This window comes from Hirundo rustica, chromosome 19 (genome assembly GCF_015227805.2).
Source record: "Hirundo rustica isolate bHirRus1 chromosome 19, bHirRus1.pri.v3, whole genome shotgun sequence".
Classification (NCBI taxonomy): Eukaryota; Metazoa; Chordata; class Aves; order Passeriformes; family Hirundinidae; genus Hirundo; species Hirundo rustica.
This window is the reverse complement of record NC_053468.1, coordinates 5,000,452-5,020,471: the sequence shown is the minus strand read 5'-3', so window position 1 is coordinate 5,020,471 and position 20,020 is coordinate 5,000,452. Positions and strand designations below refer to the sequence as shown.

Below are 20,020 nucleotides of genomic sequence, written 5' to 3'. Positions count from 1 at the left end.
TGGGCAGAAGGGCTCGGCTTTGTTGTAGCCTTTGTGCAGCAGGGATGGGTCAAGGGTAATCAACTACTGAGGGATGCAGCATTTAAACAAGGGAAGAAATAGAAATTTGGGAAAGGCTAGCGGTCATTGTCAGGAATGCCAAGGAAGGAAAGGCTTTTACAAATAATGAAGGTGAGAAAGGAACTGTAGAAGAGAAGCTGTGGATAACCTGGAAGTGATCACAGCCAGGTTGGATGGAGCTGTCAACAACCTGCCCCAGTGGAAGGTGTCCCTGTCCACGGCTGGGGGCTGGACCTGGATGTTCTGCGAGGTCCCTTCGAACCCGAACTTTTCCGTGATGCTATGAAATCATTCCAGCATAAAATCACCCACGGGAGCGAGTTAGGGCGGGAGAGTTACTGGTTTCCCAGCTTTGACCGCCAGAGTGAGCTCGTGCAACAGAATGCCCAACGTGAGCGAAAACCAAAACCAAAACCTGAGGGAAAATACCAACTCCTGCAGTTTTGGGATCGGCTGAAAATAGGCGATAGGGACCGGGAAGAGAGAGGAAAAAAAGAACAGTCTGTGGGCCCTCAGAAAAGGAGGCTTTTATGCAGTGGTCTGGCAGGAGTCAGAAAAATGATGAATTTTGCCCTAATAAAGTCTTGGTGGATTTGTTTGTTTGAGTTCTGTGAACACCGAACAGAACGGACACGTGTTCCTGCGGATATGATTTAACTCTCCTGCCATCCTGGGCTCTCAACAAGGATCTGCAGCTTTTCAAACCCGTGAAAAACCCATGGAAGTGTGTGTGCTATTCCTGCAGCTGGCCAGCAAACCCCACACATCACCAAGAAAACTGGGACTGGCTTCCAAACGGATTAGGGCTAGCTCCTACCTCCCATCCATCTGGGGAGAGAACAGCATCAGCAGAGGCAGGATGTTAATTTGTGAGGCTGAAATCAAGCACCTGGTGTTTTCTTACGGATTAGATGAACCACTGGCTCCCTACCTGTAAGAAAGAATATTTTCTCACTGGGATATTGTGAAGGTTAGGACAACCCTGGTTGCTAGAGTCCCACCCAGGAGACAGCTACAAGGCCCTAAAGAAAAGCAGGATATTGGGAGGCCGGGAGGAGCACGGCACCCTCACAGTCAGGGACAGCTGTGCTCTAACATTGTTTATGCAAGTGCTGCCACAGGGAGATGACACAGTTGAAAAAGCACATTCCTTTCTGGGAAAAAAAGCTCACAGAGCTGAGCAGGACTGGAGCAGAATCCTACACACATTGACAGATGTTACTCTGGGATTTAAGAGATCTTTGAGAACCATCTAAAAGTGGTAAATATTGCTTTGTTTCTTACAGATATAATTCTTAATTTGTGCATGCCCACACGAACATGGTTCCTCTCTGGCACTAGTGGAATTTAAGCTCTTCCCTGTTGCAGACCTCTGTGGTAACGCAGTGAACTGCCCTGAATAAAATGAAACTTTTTGTTTCACTGGGCTATTTTTAACCCAGAACAGCTTGTTGGCCCAATTCAGTGTGTAGTCCCACGAAAAGCAGCTGTGCTGGCACAGCTGTGGGGTGGGAATATGCGTCTGGCAGGGAGGGTGAGGACAGAAGTTGCTGGCACAGCCCTGAAGGAAAACACAGTGAGCTGCAGCCTTTAGTGTACAGAATCAGAATATCCTGAGCTGGAGGGAGCCACAAGGATCATCCAGGACAGCTCCTGGCCCTGCACAGACACCCCAACAATCCCACCCTGTGCATCCCTGGGAGCATTGTCCAAATTCTCCTGGAGCTCTGGCAGCCTTGGGGCTGTGCCCATTCCCTGGGGAGCCTGTGCAGTGCCCCAGCACCCTCTGGAGAAGAACCTTTCCCTGATATCCAGCCTAAACCCCCCCTGACACAGCTCCAGCTGTTCCCTTGGGTCCTGTTCCTGGTCACAGAGCAGAAGTTGGTGCTGCCCCTCAGGAGGATGTTGAAGACCACAAGGTCTGACCTCAGCCTCCTCTTCTCCAGGCTGAACAAACCAAGTGACCTCAGTCCATTCTCTTTTCTCTCCAGACCCTTCCCCATCTTCGTCACCTCAGGCAAGGAATGGTGTGGCAGCAAGGCCAGGGGAGGGATTGTCCCCCTGTGCTGGGCCCTGGTAAGGATATTTGAGCACTGTGTCCAGCTCTGGACCTCTCAGTTCAAGGACATTGAGGGGCATGGGCATGACCAGAGAAGGGGACAGAGCTGGGGAAGGATCTGGAGCACCAGGAGAGGCTGAGGGAGCCAGAAGAGCAGAGCCTGAAGAAAAAGAAGGGGACCTTCTGGCTCTCCACAACTGCTGGAAAGGGGGCCGGAGCCAGGGTGGGGGTCGGGCTCTGCTCCCAGGGAACAAGAGACAGGACAAAGGGAAACGGCCTCAAGCTGTGCCACGGGAGGTTTGGGCTGGCCATCAGGAAGAATTTCCTGCCAGAAAAGGTAATTAGAATTGGAACGGGCTGCCCTGGCGCTGCCAGGGATGTGGCGGAGCCACCGCGCTCGGAGGTGTTCAAGAAAGGACCGGACGCGGCACTCTGATCTGATTAACGAGGTGGTGTCCGGTCACGGGTGGGACTCGATGATTTCAGCGGTGTTTCCCAGCCCGCCCGACGCCGGGGCTCAGCCGCCGTTTCCGCCGCTCCGAAGCCCCCAGCGCCTTCCCGCCTCCCCCTCACAGCCCGCCCCGCCCGCGCGGGGAGATGACGTCACGCCCCCTTGCGTGCGGTCACGTCCGGTAGGTGAGGTCAGGGCCGGGGCCGCCATTTTGAGCGGCTCCGCGGGCGGCGGCGGCGGCCGCGGGCGGGGGAGGAGCGCGGCCCCCATGGCCGGGCAGTTCGACTCCGAGGACCGGGCGAGCTGGTACTGGGGGCGGCTGAGCCGCGCCGAGGCCGTATCGCTGCTGCAGGGGCAGCGCCACGGCACCTTCCTGGTGCGCGACTCGGGCACCATCCCCGGCGACTTCGTGCTGTCGGTGTCCGAGAGCTCCCGCGTCTCGCACTACATCGTCAACAGCCTGGGGCCGGCGGGAGCCCGGCGGGCCGGCGGCGAGGGCCCCGGGGCCCCGGGTGAGTGACCCCCAGGGCTGGCGGTGCCCGCAGCCCCGGGCAGGGCAGCCGGGGCGGCTCCGCTGGGCGCCCGGGCGGTGTTTGCAGGCGTGGAGCGCTTTGTGGTGGAATTAAGCCGTGTTCCGGAGCTGGGGCCGCTGCCCGAGCGGAGCCGCCTGTCCGCACCTGCCGTCCTGTGCCACATGAAATCCGGCGTCCTGGAGTCGGGCAATCCTGCGGCTCCAGCCTCGCACCTCTTTTGTTTTCCTAACCCCCCCCCTTAGCGATCATTCGCAGATTTTTCCGTGTCATCTCAGTCGCGAGATGGTTCCGTGGAAGTGTCATTCCCCAAAGTCTGACTTCTGACACGGCGTTGCGTTGTTAGGGAGGCTGAGTTCGAGTGGTGGGAACTCCTCAGGATGTAAAGGCAGCGCTTTCTTTAAATCAGATGTGAAGTTCAGTTTCTTTCCCCTTGAAAGAAGTTTGATACTATTTCTCATCAACTGAACATGTAGTAACGAAAACAACACGTTTAAGTGTAACACTTCAAGAGCAGAAGGTGCTGATTGTGCCAGAGGGAGAAGCTCCGTGAGAAGCAGCATTTTTGCTGTTTAATCCAACTAAACCCCAGCAGTGCAGAACCCTTGGATGTGTCAGAACGTGCAGTCCCCAAAGGCAGTGGTGTCCCTCCTGTGGGAATTAGCAAAGTTGGTGCTGGAGCTGCTCGAGTTTGGATATTAATCCTTGCAAAATGATGTGGATGTGTGATTGGCATCTCAGCAAGGAGGCACCAGATAATTTTTAATTATAGTAAACTTGTGCAATGAGAGATTTGGCAGAAAGTAGGCAGAGACACTCTGGTGTAGGTCTATGGGTGGAATAAGAGACCGGTATTGGAAAGATGTAACAAGACTTGTTTTATTTTTCAGTCTCTGCACAGAGTGGTTGACTAAGGAGATAATCTGAGAGAAACCAAAATTAATTAGTGTCAGTAGGTTTGCACAGTCGTACAGGGGAAGCTTTTCAGATTGGAAAAATGGGGAAAGTCTAAACCCATCCTGTTTATCCCAGGAACCTCCTGGAGATGTACAGCTGCACTCAAGTTACAGAGCTCCACAGGTAGACGTAAAAGGTGGCTGAATTCAGCTGGAGGTGGAAGTTATTGCTGTTGTGGTGGGTTCCCTCGTTTCATGTGTTTGCAGACAGAGGTTTGGTGCTGTAATTGCTGGCAAGGATGGCTGGTGGTGTGTAGAGCAGTCAGTCACCAGGATGGTTTGTTTTGAATCCAACCTAACTGATTTTAAAGACAGTAAAAAACACTGGGTCATGAGTGTCTGTCACTTCTGGGCAGTTGTTTTTTGATGAGCAACTCATCTCTGGAAAAACAGTGGCATCACTTCAGTACAGCCATCCTGACTTTTTTCTTGTGTTACATCCTAAGCTCAGTAACATTTTGTGGCATTCTTTGAGCTGGCTTTGGTTAAAACCATGAAGTACCTTGTAATTCTCTTCTGTTTTAAAAGAGTAGCTGTGTAAGCTGGTGGCACAGTAAGCTTAATATATCTGAAAAAGTATAATTATGTTTTGGTTGGTCTCCTTTCTATTTGTCCCCTGGATGTTCTTGGGAGGGGTGATGCATCACTCCCGCACTACAGACACTCCCACGTTGATTTTAGAAATTTTAATTAAATCATGCCTCCATGCTGATACTGCTGTCTTCACACTCCAATCAAAGAAGGTGCTGGGGAGGTGTATATTAAATTATACTTCAAGTGTAATTAAGGTGCTGTTTCAGAAAAAAAAAAAAAGTGGGAGGTTATTCTGCAGTGGAAGAGAGGCGAAAACATCAGTAGAAGATTGAAGATGATTTTGTGTTTGGGTAGGGAAGCTAATGCAGTAAAAATAGTTAAATGTTTGCAAATTGTCCTGCTTGTTTATTGTGGCCAAGCTGAAACATTAGGAGAAACAAAATCACTATATTTTAGTATGGTACAATTTTTTTAGCAATTTGTTGTTTGGCAAATGCACAGGTTTCTCTGGGGAATTTGAATATTCCAGGTTGGGTTCTTGGGTTGATTTTTGTTGGGCTCAGTGTCTGTGAAATTCCTGGCTGCTCTCAGGGATAGGAAAGCCTCAGCATAGAATGAATGGGGAGCTTTGGCTTCCCTAAAAATCACAATGTCACAAAACCATGATACTTTCTTTGATTTCTAAAGTATAAAGTAAACTTGCAAACTCTTTGTTAAATTGACCTTTTGACTGATGCTGCAGTTTCTAACTTCTTGCAGGTGATTTTTCAGAGTAACAAAGAAAAAAAGAATTGAACAGAACTTCTTACGTCTTCCTGGAATGTTTTAAGGGTTAAAAAAAAAAAAAACAGGATAAATCACTGAATTGTGGGAAAGAAAAACATTCCGTTTTCGATGGAAATGGATCATTTGTGAAGAAGTATCACAGTTATGGCTAAAGGAATCCCAAACAAGACAAAGTGCTCCATGCAGGCATTAGCATGGTGATAGACAGCAGAGGAAATATTAAATATGTCATGTGTTTGCAATTTGACATGGGGGCTTGGGGTAAAAATGTGTGATATGCACTAAAAAATGCCTGAAATACCTAAAGATAGAAATGCTCTGTTGAGAGTGCAGCATTATAGAGACACAAGCCTCATAATGTTATTAAATGTATCTGTCTGAAGTAAGCAAATAGATAAAACGCAGAAATCAATGTTTTCACCATTTATGAGTTTCAAGAAGATGATTCTGAATGTAATGCTTCTAAATCGCTGCCATTGTGACTGAACTTCCTGGAATCATGGAATCCTTACAGGATGATACCCACACTCAGCTCTGGATGAAGTGGCTTTAGGGATGTGTGAGCAGAGTGGTTTAACTCTGATGCTTGGGTTTTTGATTTTTTTTTTTTTCCATTTTTATACTGAGATCAAAATATATTTTAATACAAACTAATTGCAGCTTTAGAAAGTGCCTGTATTAGACCTCTGCTCTTATCCTCTGATGAGTTGCAAAATGAGTCTGTCACTCCTGAGTGAATATTTTCCTGGTGTGCTCAGGGCTCTTCCACCCAATAGAGTTTTATGTTTTTATAGGGTGTTCATGGGATTTATTTGTTCTGCTCAGCATGGGTAGGGAGGTACTTGAGAACAAGGAAAAAAGGTGTCCTTGGGGGTGGGGGAAGCACAAGGACTGGAATGTGGTGCCTTCAGAGCCCAGTTCCCATATGCTCCAGGAGGAAGTGGCTTACATCACTGGGGTGTCTTACTGGTGCCCTGGGTGATAAGACCAGTGATAAGGCCCTAAACACACTCTGAATTGGGAAAGGGAGCCACCCTTAGAGAATAAAAGTAGATGCAAAAAATAAGACCTGTATTTCTGTGAAGGAAAAGCTTTCCAAAGCTTGGGAATAAAGAGAAAACTCCCTGTTGATGCTAAAAATTGGAGTGAAGAGAGAAATGCAAACCCCTTGAGATGTCTGAGAAAGTGAGAAGTTGCTCTGTGGTTTCACTACCTGCCCAATCAGTAGAATACTGGGTGGTTTATAGCCCTAATTCCCCAGTATCTGTACAATTTTTAAAACATATACAAGCACCTTTTCCCAGTCTGACACAAAGGCAGCAGTGTCAGAGGGTTGTGCAACAGGGAGTGTGCATCATAAACAGAGAACTGAGCCAGGTTTGAAACTTAACTCAATTGCAGGACCCTTTAGATTTTAACTCTTTCCTCAGCTTTCAGAGAGCAGGGGGTTTGTGGCATCCTGAGATGGCTGGAGTTAGGTTAGTGGAGATGGAGTAAGGAAGAAAGAGGATACTCAGCTCTTTGTGCTTCTCATTGATAAAGTTAGTCTTGCTCAGCTGAGCAGTGCTGGTGGTGGAGGTACTCCCTGAGCAGCTCTTCTTCAGCTGTGCCAGGCTGCAGAAAGAGAATTTCCAGTGCTCAAGTGTCCCAACTTTCACAGGAAGTGACTAAAGTTCCTCCAGGATCTGGACTCACCTTTCTGTGCTTGTGCTCTTCCTGGGAGCCCTCAGAAGATGTGCACACTGTGCTGCTCAGACTTGTGCCTTCAAGGGAAATCCCAGGATCGTGAAGGAAAACTGCTCTTATTCCCGAAAAAACCCCACTCACCTTGTTGCTGAAACTTTTTCTTGTGTTAGATCTTGCCTGAATTACTCCATCGACCTGCAGGTATGAGCAGTGTTGCAGTTCAAACAGGAGACTGAAGAATTCCTCTGAGCTTGAAATCTGTTAATCTTTGAATTTCATTATAGCAGGGAATGACAAAACTTGGGAGCCTGTGGGGAGTGGAATAATTTTCCCACTGCATGTGAGCATCACTTAGTTCATTGTAGCTGAACAACAGTATCCACAAAAAAAACCTTAAACTGATGGAAAGATTTCCACTTGCTTGGGAAGGTGGAGTTGTATTTTATTTCCAATCTGCATTTTACCAGCTGTGACTTTGAAATATGTTGTCCTTTTTATGCCTGTTTCAGCTGAATTTTAGGAGTCTTCTATATAAGGTCTCCAGACAATTGTGAGGTTGCTGCCTTTATATTAATTGATGATTAATTTAGATCAGATCTGTACATTTCTTGTTCTAGATCATCTCAGATTTCTAAGGCAATAGTTGCCTTATTTAAAAAAAAAAAAAAAAGCGCATCAGAAAATGCATGTGGTTTTCTGGCAGTGTGGTCTTTGTGAGGGTAACATCTCTCCTTTCTGATGCCTTTCTCTCTGTCCCTTCAAGGCGTGCACTGATTTTTCTGATCCCAGAATTTGGAGGGTCTGTGTCCTCTGGCTGTTGATCAGCTGTGCAAAACACCTCATAGGATCTCATTTTCCAGGATACAGTACAGTGATTTCTGTCACTCCTTCCCTGTACATTATGTTCCAGAGGACTTTTCTTCTTAAAGTCCAACTTGTATTCAGGTACACTTGGCAGGTCCCTCAGGCTCTTGTGCATTAACTGAAGAGGGTGAACATGTTCCAAAGAGGGAAAAAAAAAAAAAAAAAAAAAGACATTCCAAAATGCCTTGTTCATCCTGGTGAAGATTGACCAGGCTGATGAATGTTACTGATGAACAGCTCATTCTCTGTGACAATTTTTCTGTGAATTCCTACATTGCTGAGACAGAGCTCAGCCCCTTGGCTGAGTCAGCTTGTAGCAGGTTTCACGGAGGTAAATTGGTGTTTCAGGCTCTATATTTCTGTCATGTGAAATAAGTTCCATGCCAGTGAATTTCCCTGAGATTCAGCCATCTCCATATGGCTGCCAAGAACTTTGCTGCCCTGCTCTTAAAGTTCCCATGACTTTTTTACTCAAATGTCAAGCCTTGATCCTTTAAGGTTCACAGCTAAGATAGTGCTAGGTATTTGCTCATGTTTCTGTCACCAGCTTGGTCTGAAAACTGATGTATTTCCCACTTGGTTTCCCACTTAGAACTCTTGTGGAAACATGGCATTCTCAGATCCCATTCTACACCAACCTGTCCTGGTGTAGGCATGCTGCCTGTCTAGCCAGACTTCATCTCCTGTGAGCCCACAGAGCTGACAGTGCTGCTGGGATAAAATTCCAGGGTTCTGGCTAAGTCTAGAGCTGTAAGTTACATCTCAGCAACAAAAGTTGAGGGGGTTTTGCATCCTCTCAGCACTGCACTTTGGGAGAATATGATGGACTCTTATATCTCTTCCCATGCTGAGCTCGCCTTTCTCACTGATAATTACATTAACTTCATCTCTTGGTAATGCCAGTTTGCAGGGTTTTTTGCAGTCTTTTTGAGGCTATTGCTTTTGGGTTTTGGCTCACTGTGTTTGTATTCATTTCTTTTGAGAGCCTTTCAGGGCTGTTAAAGCATGCAAACATGCATTTTCCAACGTCTTAGTTCTGCTCCTTCGAATTTCCTTTAACCAGCACCACTAATGTTACTGTTCCTTCAGGATACTTCAGAACTCATTTCTCGGGTGTTTGTCTGTGTTGATCTTACTGAATCTGCCCTTTTCTCTGTTAGAACCCCTTTTTGCTCTCCTGAAAGAACTTGTTGTAACATTAGCTTTCCATGCTGACAGTGCTACTTTGCAGGGAGTTTTGGATCAGTGACAGCTTGAAGGATTCTGCTAGCTTTGTACTCCAGAGCTAAGGCTTGGGACTGTTAGATATTCCCTGCAGAGAAAACAGACTTGCAAAGTAAGCATCTCTCTCTTGCTAAAAGAGTTACTCATTAAAGTATAAACCTTTTCATCTGCACTCCCTTCCCCCAGCATTCCCCAGTTCTTCCCACAACTGATTGCATGGGGCATGGTGGAAATAGAACATCATGTGTGTGTTTTTCCCCAGCTGAGCCTGAAGAACATAAAATGAAAAGAAAAGCACAGCACACAGATTGGAAATGGATATTCCGCACTTTGATGCTTGTAACGACTTGGATGTGAACAAAATCTGCATTCCAGTGTATTTGAGGTTTAGATTTATAGCTTAGGCTCCATCTGACAAACGTAGCAAAGAAGGTACAAGACTTGAGATTAAAAGCCTGAGTCATAGCTGTTATGAAAATATATGTTGTTGATTTGCATTGCATAGAATAGAGATAATTTTCTTTACTGGTACCTTTTATCAAGATGAAAAATAACTTCATTTGCTCATTGACATAATTCCTTTGCTGCTGTGCAAAGCAGTTTTCTGAAGTGTCCATGCCTTTAACCCAAGATGTTCCAGCAGGTAAATAACCATTATTGCAGTGTTGTTCTTTAAAAATAGCAGAAGAGTTAACAAAAATTTCCTTGAAATGGTACCAAAATTTACCTCCTGTATCTAGAATATAAACCAGGAGAATTGAGAAACCCTGAAGTACTGAACAGTTTCATCTGTTGGGTCCATATAACATTGAAAGAAACAAAGGTATTTTTATCCTAATTCGGGAAGTTTGGTGGTGCCAAAGAATTTCTCTTTTCCTTCCTTGACAAAATCTTTTAAAAAAAAATCTGTACTCATGATCATGATAGTGCTGCCTTTGATTGAAGGTCCACAGAAAAGCTGAGTATGATGTCAAGGTGATCAAATTTGGTGTTGAAATACCTCTGTTTAAATGTATTTGTCTTCTCAAATGTTCAATTTAATGCTCTCTTTGACATGTCGCCTTCTCTTTTCAGGGTCGAATCCCACCAGATTTCGAATAGGTGACCAAGAATTTGATTCTTTGCCATCTTTACTGGAATTCTACAAAATACACTATTTGGACACTACAACCTTGATAGAACCCGTTTCGCGCTCGAGGCAGAATAGCGGGGTTATCCTCAGGCAGGAGGAGGCCGAGTATGTGCGAGCTCTCTTTGACTTTAATGGCAATGATGAGGAAGACCTCCCCTTTAAGAAAGGAGACATACTGAGAATCCGGGATAAACCTGAAGAGCAGTGGTGGAACGCAGAAGACAGCGAAGGGAAGAGGGGAATGATACCCGTTCCTTACGTCGAGAAGTATAGACCTTCCTCTGCTTCAGTCCCCACTCTGATTGGAGGTAACCAGGATAGTTCCCACCCACAACCGCTGGGTGGGCCGGAGCCAGGGCCCTATGCCCAGCCCAGCATCAACACTCCGCTCCCTAACCTTCAGAATGGCCCTATTTATGCCCGGGTTATCCAGAAGCGAGTCCCTAATGCCTACGACAAGACAGCCTTGGCTTTGGAGGTACATAATGGGCAAAACTTAGAAGGAAGAGATCTGTTCAAGGGATTTCCCTTTCGCTCACGTGGTAGTTTTGGAGGAATGAGAAAGGGAAAAGCTTTGTAATACTGGTTTTACGTCGTGATTAATAATGGATAAAATGAGTGACTCGAGTCACTTGTAAATTAGATTATTGTTGATTATTATTAGGTTACTGAACCAGTATTGTGTCTGTTGTCAACCATCACTAACATAAGTGTTTCCCCATCCATGTTTTCAGTTCTGAAATGTTTATTGGGGGGGGAGGGAGAGGGAGCAGCTCATAAATTGTGTGTCTGAACCTGCGTTTGCTGTTGTGTGCCTCACCACAATCTGTACAAGGTGTGCTGGGTTGTTTGTTGGTTTGTGTTGTGTTGGGAATTTTTTTTCTCCCCAATGTGTCAGCAGTTTTAAAGCAATCAGTGGAAACATTGATACACTTTGAAAGTACCCGGACTGAGATGATGATCACACGCAGAATTTAATTGCAACATCACCTCAAGCAGATTACTTTGGCTTTAGGTTTGAGGCAGGAGCATTTTACAATTTACACCACAATATATAGCAGTATAAGGCAGTGATTGATGGATTAGGGTTTGTAGTAAAGCACTGAGTTTTCCCCAGGTTGATTCACTTCCTGACAGGATCAAGTGATTGCACGGGCTCTTTTTTATTTGTCTTTTTTCCTCTTAAAAAGGTGACTGAAGTTCTCTATCTCTCCACATCAGATAGTTCTCCCCCAAGTTACATTTGAGGAAATTGAGACTAAGGTATTCCCTGTGGCAGACTTTTGCCTTAGGATATGTAAATTGTAGTCTTTAATCTAGGCTTTCTTTGAGCAGAGGCTCTGGAATTTCCTGATACCTAATTGACTTCCTGTTTATATAACATTTTAAGTACTTGGGAAAAAACAGTTTCTGTGCTGAGTCAGAGCATCTCCTCTCCACTCTCAAATACTTTGTGTAATTGTGCATGGCACGAAAGGCACTCCAGGACTTCAGTGATCTGGCAGCTGTAGGTGTGTGTCTGGTACAGAACTGGGAGATGCAGCACGTGCTGCAGATGGATGATTGATGTACAGCCTGGCAGATGTGAAATCTTTCCCATGTAGGTAGTAAATATACTCGGAGTTGCTACACATTCTGTTACAGGTCTGAATATTTGGGGGTTGAGAAGCAGGTATAGAAATTCATGTAAACTCATCAGATTTTGGGGAAATGTGAGGATTTTTACCCTTCAGACTCTCATAAAGGCTAAAATGCTGTCTCTTTTTCTCACCCTTTCCACCCAGTTACCTGTTGGAGCTTGGGAATATTCCTGAATGCAGGCTGTTGTAATTACCAGGTGTTAGATTGGCTTTGAGCCCCTGGATACTGTTGTGGCATATTTAGCAAAACCTTTGTTTTTCTTTATGAATTTTGCATTCTCTTAAGCCTTAACTTCACAATTCCACTAAAGAACCCCACAGTGCTGCCCAGTGCAGGATTTGGGAGCATGGAGTGAAATAGGGAGAGTGAGGAAATGCTGCTAATCCAGGCCATAAGCAACTTAGAGTGAAAGGAAATGCTTTCCACGCTGGAGAACAGCTTGTGAGTGCCAGGTTCAATCCTCTTCACCAAAACTCACATGATCTGGCAAGAGTGCCGTGCTGGAGGAAGAGCAGTTTTGTGGGTAACACCTCTCTATTCTGAGCTACCTTACACCTCTAGTGTCTTTCACTAACTGATGGGAAAGGCTGAGTAGCTGAACTACTACTAGTTCAGCCCCTAGGGAGGGGCAGCTGAGAAGTATCAGCTCAGCTTGGCTGTGTGACCACGGGAGATTTCTGGGGTCCAGAAATGGCCTTTTTGGGCCTCTTAAAACTACTTAAATATTTATCAGTTGACACCCTGGCGCTCTTGGTTAGGGTGTTATATTCCTGTCTTGATCTCCATTTAAGAAGTGCAATAGCAGTGATAGTTCTTTATTCTGTATGTAAAACTGTCAACATTTAGTTTTAAAAAGTGAGCCATTTATCCCTGCTTCTAGTGGCCTTCAAAGCTTTGCAGCTTTTATCACTTCCAATCACAATGTTACTGAGTTGCTTTCAATGTCTGTACAAGAAAAAAAGCAGTATGCACTTCATTTTCTCCCAAGTTTTTCTCCATCCTGTCTATCAAAGTGCTGTTTCTTGTTGTCTCCTTTTTCCACGTTCCCTTTCACTTCATGGCGTTTCTTCTCTGTTTATTTGGAGATCTCTTTCTTAGATAACTTAGCAGAGAGCATTATGTAAATCTTATCAGACCATTTTTGCCCAGACCTCTTTATAAATACAGCAAGTGGGATTCTTTCCAAATGAAAACTCTTATCCTTAAATCTGGCAATATTCATGGGAGGGGGTGGATCCCACTGTTCCTCTTAGAAAAATAGATTCTTAACATCAAACAGTTTTTGCCCAAGCTGCAAACAGAGTATCTATGCTGTTCTGTTATTTTAAGCCTGACATGCTTTTGAAGAGTTCAAGGGAGGAGGATCAGTGCAGGTGATGTTCTAATAAAGTCTGTGCTCTCTTAGAGAAAAAGGATTCAGCAGGAGAGGTTAACATTTATTTTGCATGTAACTGGACCTATGCAAGGAGTTTTCAGTCTATTTTAAGAGAAAATAGAGGAGAAAAAGGGAAGATCTGTGTGGTGAATGACTCTGAGATCGATCGATTTATTTTTTTTCTTTGTAACAGTAGCAGAACTCTGCCACCTTGACCTCACCAAAGAGGAGTACTTGGAATAAAACCACAGCATACAGAAGTCTTCACTTGAACCTTCAGTTTTGCTTTGAAGCATATGGGGTATATTTAGTTTTAAAACTTCTGATGAAGACTGAGACAAACGTGGCTTTCTAGCAGGGTACAGTGTTGTTCCTGAGGTGCTGTACTTGGTGGGATGACGCACTATGGACTAATATTGCCATAAATCAATGCTAAAAGTGAGGAGAATTCAGCGACAACATCTGCTCCTAGCCTAAAGGTTTTAAAACTTCAGCACTTGTAATAATTAATTTTTGGAAAGGTTCTGTGTATTGTCTTCAGGAGAGTGCTTGAATTATAGCTTACTAGGCAGAGGTTTGAAGCAGATCTAGAAAGATCTTTCAGTTAGTCAGGATCTAATGGAGCCATTTTATTAAGGCAGCATTTGTGAAATGGTCCATGCTTGCTTAAAGCTAGTCCTGCTTTGACAGATGTAAAGATACTTATATATATATAAGAATGAATGAGAAGGTTTCTATATAAAAATGAAATGGGAATGAAAAATTGTATCAGTGTGTCTGCTAAATGAAATTACTGTGCTGGCAAAAGAGGAATGTTCAGTCTCCGAGGTCTCTCCTCATTTAACAATTACTGAAATGCAGCTTTCAAGTATAGTAAGGGGAGTTCATAATTGAGTGTCCCTTGGCTGCAATGACCCTGAAACACCCCTGGAAACCAAAAATCAGCTACAGGATGCTCTGGGAGCAAGGAAGTTTCACAAGCATCCCATACTGTAACTCAGTGTCATTGCTCTGTTGAACCACCTTTTGCAGGTGAGTTTATTGTAAGGCATCCAAGAGAAACCCTAATGAACACTAATTAGGGTGTGAGAGCAGAGCAGAGGCCAACAGTCTTAAGGCAGCAAACTTAAGTGCAAGTTGTGCTTTTCCCTTCCCAGTGGGTTGGAGGTTAAACACGGTTCTGGTGAAGGCTGATCTTTACATTATATCCAGGTCTGAAGCAGCTTCAGGTTATCTGGGACATTGTTCTGGTAATGGCTGTCATTAGGAAATCAGATTTTCCACTTCTAGTATTGTCACATTGAATCTTGTTAAATTATAGCTGATGTATTGTTTTGGTCAGCAGAGTATTTTTGTTGGTACAACCCCCCAGTGGTTATTAGCAGTAGCAAAATTATACAGACTGCGTGATTAAATTCCTAAAGAGCTGTAGCTTGCATTCAGTACTAGAGGAAGGCTTCCTTTTTGCCTGTAGCTAATACATAAGAGGATTTTCTTCAAAATATGATTCATTAAAATGTCTATACTAATGACTACAAAAGGCAAAAATAAAACCACAGCAAGAGTCCCAGTGGGCCTCTCATTACCAGATAAGTAATCATGAGAGGTATGGGAAGCTTGATTAAATGTCCATGAAAGGGGTTGAATTTATGAACTGCTAAAAGCTGTTCTGGCAAAAAATGGCAAGTGATTAAAACCTGTAAAGTTAATGGAGATTGGTAACATCTGAAATTGTTTACCTAGTTCTTTGTTGGCTGCTGGGAAACTGCAAATAATGAGGTTGTGTTTTGGATGGATTTGGAACACAGTGATGAGCATCTGTGTAAATTATAACTATGTTCAGTGAATTTCTAGAGAAAATGCAGCGAGGCCTTTGGCCACACCTTCAGAGTTTATTTACAGTATTAGTGAAAGAAAATAGAGTGTATCTATCCCAAAAGCATCCTCCATCTGTGATGTGGGAGAATTCTAAAAACGGTTGTATGCTACTCATAAATCAGATTATTGATAAAATTCTTCAGAGGGGTAGAAATGGGTGGACAGCTTTTCAGTGGTGCATTCATTCACTCTCCAGTGGGTGTCTTTACAATGTAAACTGTGCTTCCTCGGGTTGTGGAAGTGCCACTTAAATGAAGTACCCTTAAATATGAAACAGGCTTGGGCACTGATCAGACTGAGACTCGTGTCCTGATTTGAACTACCTGCACAGCCCTTCCTGCTGTGCAGTTTGTCCCTGTGTCACAGGGAGATGATAGATGATGCCTTTGGAATTGGTGCTGGCAATATTAGGGTGGAGATTAGGAGATGTATTCCTGGGCAAGAGGGGGAGGGCATCCGTTGTCTTTACTATTCCCGTGAGTGCTGGACTTGGCAGTGCTGAATTAATGGTTGGACTCAATGACCCTAAAGATCTTTCCCAACCTAAACAATTCTGTGATTCAGTGGGATTTATTTCTCTGAGAAATCCATGCTGGCAAAGACTGAAATGCCGTCTGGCTTTGCCTTTGGTGGTGGCTGACTGTGGATGCCCAGAGCAAGAACAGAGCAGCCTTATGGCACTTCTTATACACCTGTTATAATCTGTGAAGAGAGAGAGATCCTTCACTTTCCACAACTTGAAAAGTGGAATTTCAAAACTAAGGGGCAGTTGAGCTTTCAGATTAGTGTCCACTTGGTCCAGGCACAAGCCTTCCCTGCTTTATGAGGCTCTGGATGGAGTCCCAGCAGCATGCAGGTCTCTGCCAGCCCAGCAAGGCACATTTATCAGGATAGCACCTGATGAGAGGTCCCAAGAGCACTTGGGAAGATTGGCTTTGGATTGCTGACTCTTCAGGTAGTCGTCACCTGACCTAGGTACATTTCTTTATATACTTTCTTGGAGTGAATGGCATTGGGGGCAGGTGGTGTCTCAGACACTGTCAGGACTAAAGCTGCTTTTTATAGATGTGTATCTGGTGCACGTGGGTGACAGCGCACCGAGGGAGGGGTGGCAGCTCTTCCTCCTCGTGTTTCTGGGTTGTAACGTGTGCATTTCTTACCCCACAGGTCGGTGAGCTGGTAAAGGTCACGAAGATTAACGTGAGTGGTCAGTGGGAAGGAGAATGTAATGGCAGACGTGGTCACTTTCCATTCACGCACGTCCGTCTGCTGGATCAACAGAATCCTGACGAGGACTTCAGCTGAGTGTGGCTCAACAGTTGCTCTTACAGATGGGAACAATCTCAACTTGTTTTTATTGCAGATGCCATCAAGACTAAGCTTGGACCGACGCTGCAAGCAGTATTGCTTGGATAAGCATTCTGATAACCTGCAAACCCCTGGGACTCAACACCACCATTCCTTAAGCAAGGGTCATGTAATTCAGGGTACGACAGTAGATAACTCGTGTGTCCAGTGGCAGAACTAGGCCACGATTATAGGTTGTAACGCCTGCTTATGTCCATGTGCACGGCAGCCTGGACCTGGCCAGCAGCAGCAGCTGGAGAAGGCAGTGCTCTAGATGTTCAGAGAACATTTACAGCTCTCTCCGGGCCCATTGCTTACATTGCTTCTTCTTCAGGCAATGAACATCAGCCGTAGACAATTCAATACCTTGATAGAAATTTCACAGATTTATCCTGGAGCTCTTTCCGTGTTGTTTTCCATGCTGGGCTCTCTGCCCTAGAAAGGCTCCGCAGTGCTCTGCGTGGTCAGATAGCTGTGCACGGCACGGGCTGATGCAGGGCCCCTTGGGGACAGCCTTATGATTTACAGATCCTTACCATTGCCATGGTAAATGACACATCCAATCAACCTCAGAATTCTAGAAGCTTGTGGACACTAGATTGATTTCTTCAGTACTGTTGATGCTTCAAACATAGCAGCTGATTTTAATTTAAGATTTTTATTAACACACAGTATCTCCTTTTATCCACAAATACAAGGCTTATGGAAGTGTAAACCTCCATATCAGTGCTGAAAAATACGTGCATAGCACTTTAATAACGTAGCTTTAAAGCAGTGTTTGATTCACTAAATATACTAAAATATTGACACTGCTTTCCAATAAAATTAAATTGTGTAGGGCTAGTTTAATTTTTCTAGAATTCTTCAATATTGTACAATACTGTTACAGTACAAATCGGTGTCAAACACAGTGAACTGACAAACCAAATATTAGTTTTATTTTAAAGACACTCTGGGGACTCTTCTGGTTTAATTCCCATCTGTAAAATATTTGATAGTGAATTCATGAGGATTTTATTTTTAATAAACTAATGGAAAATAATTGTGTGCTTCTGGATTGATTCTCAAAAGGCATAATAGAATAAATACGGCTTCCTAGCTCATGATGAAAATCAGTGCATTGAGTAGGCAGTATCATGCACTGCTTGATGGGTTTTTTAGTCTGTTCTTCTAATTATCTGGTTTTCTCTAATATAAATCAGAATGGATTTAGTAAGTTTTGTAAACTGAAATTAAACACTGAAGTAACTCTCCCTTGCCTGTACCCTGGGTTGCTTTCCAAGCACAGCACTCTGATGACCGAACTAAATTTTGTAACTTGGACTACAGTATAATCCACGCAGAAGGGTTTTTCTCAGTAGTATCAGACTGAAACTGTTGGGTTTGGTTGCTTCAAACCCGTGTGACCCCGATGGCTCATGGGTTGCACGTGCCGAAAGGCCTTTGAGGCACTGACCCTACAGCAGCAGTGGTAACACTTTACCTCAGAACTCTGTAACATGCTGGAAATGATCATATTTCTGTTCTATTTAAGTACTAGTTGTTTTACTTCAAAACTAATCCATCAGCAAGTCTGAGTAATGTTCAGGTTATGGGCACTCATTAATTCTGTGGATAATGTTAATCACACTTGTCCATCACCAGTCTCATGAGCACTGCTGAGGATTATTATCAAGAACTGACAGCAGGGACAGTGGGGTAAGAATGGAAACAGGGAATTGCAGCTCTGTTCTACCTTGGATTGCTGTTCTGGTTAGGGTGACGTGCCAGTGATTGTGGGAGCTCTTCTAGCTTAGTACAAAATTTACTTTGAGAGGGAAAAAAATTGAGAAACTAACTCTAGGTTCTGTAACTGATCAGATTCTTTAAGGCTGATTTATTTGTATTTTTCCTCTGATCTTGATATTCACTGTAACTGTTTGGGGGGTTTTGTTCGATAGCTGCACTCTAAATAACAAACTTAATGCTGAGTTTTTCAGTTGCCCATATATGCTTATATTTTTCTTCAGGTATTGCAAAAGAAAGATAATAAACAGTGTGTCCTTAGAGTGGCACTGTTCTGAAGTATTTTTGCCAGCCGTAGTTTATGAAGGCCCATATATTTGTACCTTTCCAATCAGGAATTAAGATACCAAAAGAACATTTTTCTGGAAGTTTTATTATGCAAACCTTGCCTTTTTAATACAAAAGACATGAATTTCATTAACTAGCAAATACCCTGCAAACTTTGTAGATGTGGTTTTGTTAAGACTGTATAAATTGTGAATATTTGTACACTTTGAAAGAGCAAAATGAAGAAACTAGAGGAGTCTTAATAGCTGCTGTTATGCTAGAATCCCAAGTTCTTGTCAAGCAGTTTTTTTAGCTGACTGATAACATTAATGCAACTGTTTTCCACTCTTCAGTTCTAAGCTGAAATGTGATTTTGTTTCATAGGTGATAGAAAGGAGTATCTTTGCATTTGGACAAAATAGACATTTCAATTTGTCAGGCTCCTCGAGGCAAATTGGTAGAACCTATGTTCATGTAGATGAAATCCTTTTGTGGCCTTTGTTTATCCTCTCCTGTTTGTTCCCTCCCTTCTCCCCGATGCGTGCAAAAAAATCATTGCTCAGAATGTTGGTCACAATCTTTTGTCTCTTCTTTGGCTGTGGTTTTGGTCTCTTGTGCATAGGCAGGTGTTAGAACTAGAATAATCATTTCTAGAAATACACCATGAAAGCAGAATGCTCAATTTACACTGTGTTCTTCTGGTGCATTTACACATTATATCACACTAAAAATTACAACTGGCTGCTATGGTTTTTTAATATATATTTCATTTTGGTAAGCCCCAGCCTTTTTACTAATATATGACCTGGTTAAATCTTGTTAATCTGTTTGAATTGTATTTGTTAATAATGCAAATATTTCTAATCATCCTTAAGAGTAAAACACTTCCTTTTTGTTAATGGTTTTGGGGAAGGATTCTAACCAAACCTGTTTGAAGAAAAATATGAACATGTGCCATTGTATTATAACACTATCCACTTTCTTGACAGTTAAAGTCCTTTTTTATTTTTTTGTAGCATGTAATGTATATGTTCATAGTACGTGAAGTAAATAAAAGTATAGCCAAAACTTTGATTCAGAGTCATTCTCAATCAGTTCTTGGAGTATTTTCATTTAGTAATTAAACATAGAGGGTGTATGGCCATTTTTAATTGGCCATGTTGGTATGAAAATAATTAAACAACAATACAGAAGACAAACCAAGGTAACTTAAGTTAACCTATCAAACAATAAAATATGGCTTTTTTTGAAAGAAGGTGACTTGCTGTAATTAAATGAGTTAAGTGATTGGGGAAAATGTATATTCTCATTAAAAAAAAAAAAACCAAACCCAAGCTTGTGAGGAATGATGAGATTTTGTGGGTCTTGCTCTCAATTCTTCCTGCACAAGTGTGCCAGGGAATAGTCTGGGTATTGTTTGGATGGGGTGTTCAGGTAGATAAAAA

At 43.5% G+C, this 20,020-nt stretch overlaps 1 protein-coding gene across 3 annotated transcripts; it reads left to right on the top strand.

Moving 5' to 3' along the window:
• Positions 1-2,799: 2,799 nt before the first annotated feature.
• CRK (CRK proto-oncogene, adaptor protein) lies at positions 2,800-19,649 on the top strand. Of its 3 annotated transcripts, XM_040082308.2 has the most exons (4): positions 2,800-3,082; positions 10,225-10,760; positions 13,495-13,599; positions 16,344-19,649. In XM_040082308.2, the coding sequence occupies exons 1-4, from the start codon at positions 2,839-2,841 to the stop codon at positions 16,479-16,481; spliced, it is 1,023 nt and encodes a 340-aa protein (XP_039938242.1). In that variant the 5' UTR covers positions 2,800-2,838; the 3' UTR covers positions 16,482-19,649. The 3 variants fall into 3 exon arrangements, with proteins under 3 accessions (XP_039938242.1, XP_039938240.1, XP_039938241.1); XM_040082306.2 differs by lacking the exon at positions 13,495-13,599; XM_040082307.2 differs by lacking the exon at positions 13,495-13,599 and having other exon boundaries at positions 2,804-3,082; positions 10,225-10,590; positions 16,344-16,544.
• Positions 19,650-20,020: the final 371 nt, after the last annotated feature.

Excerpts from the sequence above, each read along its gene's own strand:
- CRK (XM_040082308.2), top strand. The coding sequence starts at position 2,839 with ATGGCCGGGCAGTTCGACTCCGAGGACCGGGCGAGCTGGTACTGGGGG. Across the intron at positions 10,761-13,494 it reads AGACAGCCTTGGCTTTGGAG|CAGAACTCTGCCACCTTGAC; the intron begins GTACATAATGGG and ends TTGTAACAGTAG. Across the intron at positions 13,600-16,343 it reads TTTGCTTTGAAGCATATGGG|GTCGGTGAGCTGGTAAAGGT; the intron begins GTATATTTAGTT and ends CTTACCCCACAG.